Genomic DNA, 10,038 nt, shown 5'->3' with positions numbered 1-10,038 from the left:
GGTAGAGCCCGTATTCTTTCATCAGCCCAGCCTGAGATCTGATGGGAAACTCTCATCAGTCACGGTTCAGCCCAGACTTCCACATCCCATATGGAACTCGGCAGGCGAGCCCGGAGAGCAGCGCAGGGACTTACTTTGGGTGTGTCATATTGAGATGGTTTTCATTCAGATGTTGTGGATTTTTGTGTTTTACGAGATTAGATCAGTTACCAGTGGATTAGGGCTGGACTGCATATTTTACTCTCCCTGCCTGTTTGTAGTAATCCTGGTGAGCCAACTTCTCAGTGGACTGTTGGAGTTATTATGTTTTTATAAGTTTGACTGTATGACAGAGTGGTTTGGTCATCAACAATCAGCTCTTCTTATCAAGTTCAACATGAAGGGATTCTTTGATGGGTATATCATTTGTATCATAGTAATTAAGGGGTAAAAGCACAATCTGAACAACTAATCCAGACTTCAAAGCAGTTTCCATATGCTATCTGCCACTTACTGAAGCAGGGAGCTGTGTTAACCCTTGGAATTTTAATTAGTAAGACTACTGACAGGAGGCTGTCATTAGGGTATGTGGCTAAAATTGTCACCAGGAGAGAGCTGGGGGTAAAGACCTAAATTTGCTTTGCTGAAACCAAAGTTGTTTTAAATGTCTTTAAGTCAGAGTTTTCTTTCCTTCCAGTAGTTTAGTGAACTTGTTAAGGTGATACTAATCAAACATTTCTTACATATTACAATGCTTCCTCTGTGTTCTTGTGCTGTCGGTGGCAAAGTGACATGGAGAAGTGATTTAGAGTAACAGAAACATTCAGATGCTTCCATTTGTCTCAGTTAATATAGGGCTTTTTTTGAATGAGATGTGTTTAACACAGTATGTCTCAGCATGGTTTGCCTTTACATTTGATTATTTTTCAGATGGTGTTGGCTTCTGCAGCATGAAATACAGTTTGTCCACAGAGCTCAATGGGTGTCTAGTCATAAAACTAACCAGCTGCTATCACCATTTTAGATTTTATGGTTGCCTTCAAACTGGCTGCTAGATTTGGCAACCTTAACAGCTATAATCACCACGGTTAAGTTTCCTGTCGTTTGTACAGTAGCTGGTCTAAAAGTCCTTGCCTGCTGTGACTTGAATGGCACAACTCTGTCAGACAGACAGCTTTGGGTAAACCTAGCAGGGACAGACCTGTCAGCAGTTCTGCAGTAGTGTGTTGGTTTTCTAGACACTGAGCCTCCCTGGTCCCTAATGTTCCATAATGCTGACCTTGCCTGGCCTACCTCATTGTGTCCAGCGGTGCACACTACAGTCGGATTTTGCCACTCTAAAGTGTTAGCTAGTGTAGGTTGTCCAGCCCCTCAAAATGTTTGGATGGTGTTGTAAACTGTAAGCCAAGGATGTAGCCTACGGGTATATATTATTTGATTAGGTGTATAAACATACACCATTTAAACTTGAAGACAGAATAAACAAAGATGGTAGTTGATTCTAAATTAATGATTTAAATGGTCTGTATTCATACTCTTAATGTATCCAAAGTAATTCACTTGAAAAATCTTTACTTTTTGTAGTAAATTGTCACTTTACTCCTCCATATGGTAAGAAAAAATGATCTGAACAATGCTCAAGCGTGTACAGTTAAAGAATCTTCATCACAGACATCGAGCAGCCAGCAGTTGGTTTACAAAAATAGAGTTTATCCTGTGTTTTTTCAGTGAAAGGATGACCTCACTTTGCTGCACTGCGCATCTGCCAAGTCAGTTTCACACATAAGCAAACAGAGTTAAATCGGAAACACAGATTTGGGTGAGGTTTTTTTTCCTGTGTAGTTCAGGGGTTCCCCCAAGGGGTTTTAGTCTGAACTGTGGCTGGAGCTTTTTAATGTTGTCCTAGGGTTAAACAATTTTCCATTAATTATTTTGAAGAGTAAATGCCTGGGGGAGTGGCTATACACAGCCTCTCCTCTCTGATGATGTTGTAGTAGTGGGGACTTGATTTTTCTCACCTGCTTCAGTTCATGTTTTAGCTCTTACAGCTCAAAGCGAGGTCTTCTGTGCTTGCTGTAATCCTTGGCTGTGTGTGTTTTTGAATAACATCTGCTAAGTACAATCACATGATAAATTGCATAATTGCTGTTTTGTGCAATGGTTTGCCTGCTGCTCTATCTGTTGTTTGTAAGACTATTCTACTCTGTGACTATTTTTAGCAGTAGCTTTTTACACAACACAATGCATACAGAGACATAGATACACACATGGATAGAAAAAAATAGGTTAAAAAAAATTAAGATTAAATGCGGCAACAGAACAGTTTATACCGCCTGTTTGTATTTCATATTATATGACTCTTTGGAATGATATTGCATCATAATACTGTATTATTGTCCAGCCGCAGTGACACTGTATGTAAATGTAGTGGATGGAGAGAAAGTATGTCAAGTATGTAACTGTCGAAGCAATTTGAGTGACAATGAGCCCATTGAGATTTTGAGATGCCACTTCAGTTTTGATTCAAGCAGACTGTTTAAGTTTGAGCTCATGCTGTGCTTCAGTGGACTGTATGGAAACAGACGTGGCTGGGTGCACTGACAATGCATGGCATTGTATCAATTTATCTTTTACTGTACTCACCAACGGCAAAATAAGTTTGACTGCATTAACAGTTTTCTAATTAAATAAGTAAATATTACATTAACATGCGATGCCAAATGTATGTGGCTTCTTGACTTCTGTTTTTTACTTGAAAAAAAATCTAAAACCCAGCCACTGTTTAAATGTAAGGCTTTAAAAATATGTTCATACTCTAGTACAATTATCTTTTTATCTCCATTCCTTTAGTGCTTCCCTTTCTACTTGCTCTTTTCTCTCACAACTCCTCACTACTCTGACGTCTTTACCCCCCTATTTTTACTATCCTCCCTCTTTCACTCTCCTTCTGTTTCATTCTCTCATTATACTGATTTCTGCCCTCACTCCATCTCTTGTCTTTCATTCATTCTCAGGTCAGTGAGGATGCCTTCTGTGAAGTATCAGAGAGGGGAATTGGTGATGGGCCGCTGGCCTGGCAGCAGCCTATATTATGAAGTCAAGGTGCTGGGCTTTGATACCAAATCCCAGCTTTATACGGTCATCTACAAGGATGGCACTCAGCTGGAGCTCAAGGAGCAAGATATCAAGGTAACCCCCGAGTCACAAAGAGACTGACAAACTGAGCTTCACTCTGTCTTTTTCACAGTTTCATGTAACATCTGTTGGTGTAGTATCTTGGTGTAACCACCTTTTTTTTTCAGTGAAATTGTAATCTTTTTATCCAGGTTGTCAGCAATAAAAGTAGTACAGGCTTGTACCATAGGGACTAAAGATAAGATCAGATAAGCCTTTATTGATCTCCAGAGGGGAAACTGGGGCTTTGCAGCAAAACTTCTAAGTACAGATAGAGAAAAGTAAAAATAAATAGAATATATACAATAAAAATAAGAACAGAATGAAAGTAGAAATTAGATGCACAATTACAATGCAGGCAGTACACATACAGTTGTACTTCAAATATTAGTGCCAAAACTGTCTCGGGCAAAATGAAATAGTACATTGGTAAGTAGCAGCAGTGTATGGTGTGTACATATAAAGTAACCTGATACCATAAACTACAACAGTTTATGTGTAGCAGAATTATATATAGTATAATATAGAGTGAGTTATAAAATGGAATATAAGGTAAAATGTATTGATTTAGTGTAACAATTTATAGTGTAGTACAGTAATATGACACAGGCTTTAAAATATAATAAAACATAGTATGAACATGGTATTATATCATGAATAATAAAAGTACTAATAGTAATTATGAGTGTGGAGTATTTGACAATCAAATCCAAGTGAGACAATGAAAAGGGAGAGTGCGCCAGACATTGTGGGAAATGGGTGTGTGTGTGTTTTTGATTTTGGCTGGCTGGCCAGAGTGAATGGGACAGTCTGTGGTCTCAACTGCTGCGGTACAGTCTGATGGCAGTGGATATGAAGGAGTGCCTCAAGACTTGCACCTTGGTGGGATGATCCCATGGCTGAATGAGCTGCCCATCTGCCACAGTTTGTTGTAGATAAGGTGAGAGAGGTCATCCAGGATGTCCTTCATCCTCCTCTCCGCCACTGACTCCAGGATGGAATTAAAGCTTAAATGGTCAGCTCACTCTATGACTTAACGTCTACAGTGTTAACGATAGTTAAGCCAAAGTATACTGCTGTTACTGGCCTTCATGATAAATGTTGCTCTACCTCGTAAACTCTCTCCTCAAGCAGTTAAAGGTAGTTCTCATTTTAGTCTTGAAAAATATTAGGTTTCTTTTTTAAGAATGACAAATTGTTGTTTTCCTGTCATCAAGGCCATATGGCTGGAAAAAAGCCAATGTGTTGGAACACTGCCCAGCGCTGAAGCACAAATTGTTTTCATTACATTTATTTTATTGTATTATTATTTTTAAATGTCTAAACTATAATAATTTGGAGGAATGCCACTGTACGGCACACACCTTTCAGACAACCACTTATTGATCCTGCTGTGTAAAGTTTCAGCATTATGTAGATGTAATATATCAAGCACAGGATGTGGTTGACTTTAAAAAATATCACTCTGTTTCACCTATAAAAACAAAGTACAGTTGTTAACCATTATTAACAATTCTTAATCTCCTCTTTTGTTGTAATTGCTGTCTTCCCTCAGAGTACTGCGGGCTTCCAGGCCCGTTCTCGCTCCCGCTCTCGCTCCCGATCACCAGGCCGTCGCCGCAGCCGGTCGCGCTCCCCAGCAAGGAGCACTCGTCGCTCATCCTCCCGCACGGCAGCGGCTGTTGCTACTGCAGCTATAACAGAGAGTGCACCTTCGTCCCGCAAGGATACGAAGCTGAAGGATTCGCTAGAAGTCGTGCTCACTCCCCTGGTAAGTGCCATGGCTGCCTTCTCAGTCTCTTGTCACAGCACTGGTGATGTTGGAGGAGCTTATGTACAGAAAGAGATGGATCGGAGGATATTGTCTGAAAGAGTGTTATTAGGTAGCTCAGATAAAGCACTAAATACATAAATAGAGATGCTGTTCACCTCTGATACCTACATGACTGTGTTGTAAGCAGGTGAAGGGTCAAACCAAATCAAAATGATGTAATCAGTTAAAGAAATAGTAGCCCATAAACAGTGCAGAGTTCCATGGGGTTTAGGCTTATGAGGTAAATTTTCATTTGGTTGTGGTTGTTTTCTCAGTGAAGTTCTTTAAATTTGCTCACCACATGTAGATACAGTTTGTGTAATAGTGGTGAAATCAATCTGGGTGCCTTACTACATAACAATGCTCTGTAAGGCTTCCCTATTCTTTAACTTGCTCTACCAGGGGATTTTAAGTAATCACATTATAAATTACAGTCTGGGTTTGTCTGGGTTAGAGCTATGTAAGATCATGTACGCTGTACATGAAATGCATAAATACCCTTGATAAGCAGTCAGTGCAAAATGGCACAGACAGAATCAGTGCTAGCCTAAGTACAGTAGTACACCTGAACATGACAAAAGCAAAGACCATCCTCGTGGCTTATTTTAGTAATTGAATATAAAGTGGATAAAAGGAAGTGTCACTGTAGATGAGATGGCACCGTTACAAGTCTTGGTCAAGTACTGATAACTAAATTAAAGTTGCCCCCGAGACAATTTAGTGTTTTGTGAAATTGGGGTATATTGATAACATTCATTTGACTCATTTAAGTTGTGTGTTGATTTAAAAAAAAAAAAGGAACACAGTTGTCTTAAAGAAATCTGGTATATCGTTAAATGTCCTAAATCATCAGTACCTTGTCATTGTGGGGAGATGTGTCAGTTTCTGTCTCTTTGTCATTCTGGATTTTGACCATAACACCGTCACGTTCCCTCTGCCTATTCCTCACGTTGCTTTTTTTTTTGCCCTTTTTGTCTCTCTTCATCTCCATCAATCTCCCTCCATTGTTTGATGGGCAGCAACAGACAAAGGCAGCTGAGAACAATAGCAACAATAAGCTTGAAAAGAAAGAGGAGAAACAAAAAGAGGAGAATAACACTGCTAACAAAGTAAATGAGGTGAGTTTTGTTTTGTAATTAAAAATTGTTGCCCTGTATGAATAAAGTTCCATATTTATTTAAACGAAAGGTTCAGAAATAAATTGCTGGTGCACAGTTGCATTGCCCAGCTACTCTCAGTACATACGTGAACATCAGTGCAGATAAATACAGACCATGGTCATGAAATACCCTCAAGAAAAAGTGTGCAGAAACTGAAATGTAAAGTGTGTGAAAATCATGTACACACATACACTGTCTCTGGACTGTTGCTTCAGAGAGCATCAGTACCACTTTTTTTACTCACAAGCTTTTTTTTACTGTTGAGTCTCTGAGTTAAAATGAGTTTTGCCAAATAGACGCTATTACAAAAAAACAACAACTGATGTTCCAGGCGCTACTCGCTGTCTAATAATGAATGGGCTTTGAGGTAAGTTAGAGCTAAAGGAATGTCATGATGCATGCACGTTGGGGGGCCGTGTGTGTATGTGTGTATTTTCCAGCCGAGGGAGGCTCCCCTCACAAGATCAAGCTTCATTTAGCCTGTCACATGGCGTACCAACATGTGCCACTTCTTTACTTTGTCTGCCTTTAAAAATGTACTGACAGCTTCACGGAGTCATGCAGACCAAGCATGGAGTGGTAGACGTGTATGATTTTTTTAAAGAAAAAAACGACAATATTGCATGTTATTTCAATCCAGTTTTGTCCCCTTTCCTGTTGTTTTGTTTTTGTCTAAATCAGATCCCTGAGTAGGATTGCAAACCTGAGACTGGCTAGTCTCTAAAGTCATTTTTAGTCTGTATGGTTATGTGACCTAATCTTTAATCCTAGATAGTTTTACCCTGTGAGAAGCTTTCTAAGGAAAACAAGGAGCTCAGACATAGCATTGTGAAGTATGTTTTTTAAACAGAGAAGGTAAAGCCTTACTTCATGAACAGATTGACCGTAAACAAAAAAACTTAGTTAACGAGAAGCAGAGGGTTTCAGAGCTGTAAATTAATAAGGGTGGAATCTTTGGGAAATTCACTACAAGATTAGATTTGTGGTGTTTGGGTCATATTTTAGATTTTTAAAATTGAATCTTATTCACTAGGAAAGTCTTTAACATGTTTACCTTAGTGTTTTTAATTTGTCTATAAAGAAATATTTTGTCTGTAAAACCTAGAGTTTTTTAGAACCTTACAGACTTTGCCATTGTTTCAGTTCTACAATAATTTGGAAGACCAGTTAGACAAACTATTTCTTATGTTTCATATTGTTGTACAATAAACACAGTGAACCCTCTGAATTAGTGCTCTATGCAGTGCAGTAACCCTGAAAATAGCCTGAACTGCATTGCATTGAAACTGCATTCAACTCCATTAAAGGTCTGTATAGTAAGATTAAAGAAAAATCTCTGCCGTAGTATAGCAGTGCTTTCAACTACAATGTGTACTAGCAGCACTGAGAGCGGCCTTTTCTGTCCATCAATCTAACATGTAGTAAGGACAAACCATACATTATTAACATACATGGATTTTTTTATTTTACCCCAAATCTTGTCCTCACTAAAAAAAAACAAACATAACATTAAAATTGAAACACAAAGCCTACACTGTACATGGTTTTGTCTCTAGAAACTTTCCTTGTTGAAGGTCTGACAATTGAAACCTCACCAATAAAGTGAGTGAATGTGATGACAGTGTGCAGGATCATTTGTTTTCTTTCCATGTCAAGAAGTTTTGATCTTCCGCTCCTGTCACTAAGACTTATGGTGTGCAAGAACTTTGTTGAAATTCCAAGCCCATGTCTTTTTACTTTTTAATGTGATTTGTTAATTTGTTTTGTATGTTTTAATAAGCCAAAATCTTTCTTCAAAAGCCCAAAGCTACGGTAGACGCAGAGTCTGTGATGAACCTAGGCCGTTACAATCTGCGCCGCAGGAAGGATGATGGAGATGCCAAACCAGTTGAGACCAAAGAAGAGCAGCTGGAGGAGAAAGATGCCAAGCCTCCTGCAGCTCCTGCTGGCTCCCTCTCCACCCCGCTTGACTTTGGTGGGAAGATAGGTAGATTTCACTGTGTAAATCTTTTTGATAAATGTAGAATTTATTACAGGAAAGTCATTGGATTGCAGAGGTGTGTGCATGTTGTGTCACCCAGTATACTGGATATTAATGTAGTTGGTTGTTGGTAGTCACTAGGAAAAACTAGTTGGCTTACAGCCTATCTGGATCTGAGCAGTGTAAGGGAAGATAGGATGTAGTATAAACCTGCCATTTTATCACAGCAGTTTGCAGTATGTGTTGTTTTGTGCTCATAAACTATGCACAGATTTTCAGAGATGGCTTGACTATATGTGCCATACATGAATGTCCCCACCTCACAGGATGGTCATCTATGTGACTCCCTTGTATGATTGGAGCATGACAGTTGTTAGTGTGAAACCAGTCACTTAATTGTTCTGTGTGAGTGTGTGTCTGCATGGAGGCAGTGTTCTCGTTGAGGTAAACTGCACCTGATTACAAACTGTCTTTCCGTTTTTTTTAGGAGCATACTTCTGGCTGCTCTTCTTGCCAGCCTGGGTTCTCTTTGTGATACTTCAAGTCAACCTGGAGGACCCCAGCCTGGTTAACTTCCCTCCTCCTCTTCCCCCTCTTGAAGACTTCTTGGATGCCCAGGCTCTTGGCTTTGTCGTCCTTTGGATTTTATTCCAGGCCCTGCTCTACATTCTGCCTGTTGGGAAGGTGAGAGAGAAGAACTGAGAATTGTGCAGTCTGTTTCCCTTCTCCTCAGTCATCATCATTACTTCACTGAACCAGTACAGTGTAGGTAAGGTGGCAGCTGACATGTGGACCAGCGCAGTCAGTTAGTTTTGGCAGGAGGCAGATATTGGAATAATGGTCAGGGGTAACAGTTAATGAGATGCTCCACAGTAAAGAAGAGGTTCTTGTTCTTCCCATCCTGGGCCATCTTTGCCTCTAAGCAGAGGTTACTCACCTAAATGATAAACCTTAGAAACATTACTTTTTTGTGTTCAATATTTCAGTCCAAGTAGTCCTAACTACTAATGTAGTGAAAGGAGATTTATTATCTTTCATGATGACGTTTCTCCGTCGGCCTACAAGGAAGTTAGCATAGCCCTGGTTCCCACATCAAAAAGCCGATGGGATTTTGTCCATTGGATTTTGGTTATTGCACAAAATAAGCTCTGTGGCAAACAAACTTTATGATACTTTCACATTTTGTTCAGCAAGATAATCTTCACAAATGAACACCGCTTTTATGATTATTGAAGCCTAATTGCAATTGCTAGAAGTAAAAAGCTAACCTTGGGTTATAAACGGACTACACCATGGTTGCATGACCCCCTGTGTTTGGCCTGATGATGTTCTGTAGCCTCATTTATCCACTTGTGAGCAAATGCCATTTTTAAAAGCTTAAAAACAAGTGGGGTATATACTGATGTATTTTATGTCGTAGAACAAAACTTGAAAGTCCCTTCAGCTTGTGTTAATCGCAGACCTTATCTCAGGCATCTAACCAAAAACTAAAAAAAACATTGACTTTAAGACAAGGGAACCAAGAGTGGCGAAATGCTAATTAATATCTGGGTTGTAGGAGTTATTCCAGGGGCACTTTATGGGTGGGGGGGCCCTCAAAAATCCTGGGATGAAAATTTGATTTTGTTTGCTTTTTTTAAAAAAAAAAAAAAAAAAGAATAAACCAGTTGAAAGACTGACATTTGTTTAACAAGACAAAGGAAGATCTCTGAGGTCCCTCCTACCCCTTAAAGGCGCAAAATGGTTTAGTCTACCTCTGCACCAGGATTCATCTTCAAAGGCGCTCTATGTAAGAATGTGGCCAAAATGGTTACTGCACTCAAATTCAAAATACTGCCGCGAGTCGTGTCCGCCCCCCCCTCCCCTACAGATTCGAGGTTGCTGGACAGCGGCATGCTGGAGACTGATTTGTTTGCCCACGGGCGGCTGCC

At 39.7% G+C, this 10,038-nt stretch overlaps 1 protein-coding gene across 1 annotated transcript in view; it reads left to right on the top strand.

Annotated features, from left to right (window-relative positions):
* The window catches only part of lbr (lamin B receptor), an 18,532-nt gene continuing 8,494 nt past the window's right edge, over window positions 1–10,038 (top strand). The window contains exons 1-6 of the mRNA XM_050059003.1: window positions 1–139; window positions 2,994–3,168; window positions 4,709–4,924; window positions 5,986–6,084; window positions 7,927–8,113; window positions 8,595–8,807. Coding sequence (XP_049914960.1) covers window positions 42–139; window positions 2,994–3,168; window positions 4,709–4,924; window positions 5,986–6,084; window positions 7,927–8,113; window positions 8,595–8,807 — 988 coding nt within the window. The 5' untranslated portion in view covers window positions 1–41. The remainder of the gene's footprint in view (window positions 140–2,993; window positions 3,169–4,708; window positions 4,925–5,985; window positions 6,085–7,926; window positions 8,114–8,594; window positions 8,808–10,038) is intronic.

Source organism: Epinephelus moara, chromosome 12, assembly GCF_006386435.1.
Source record: "Epinephelus moara isolate mb chromosome 12, YSFRI_EMoa_1.0, whole genome shotgun sequence".
In the NCBI taxonomy this organism is placed as follows: Eukaryota; Metazoa; Chordata; class Actinopteri; order Perciformes; family Serranidae; genus Epinephelus; species Epinephelus moara.
This window is presented reverse-complemented; position numbering and strand designations above follow the sequence as displayed.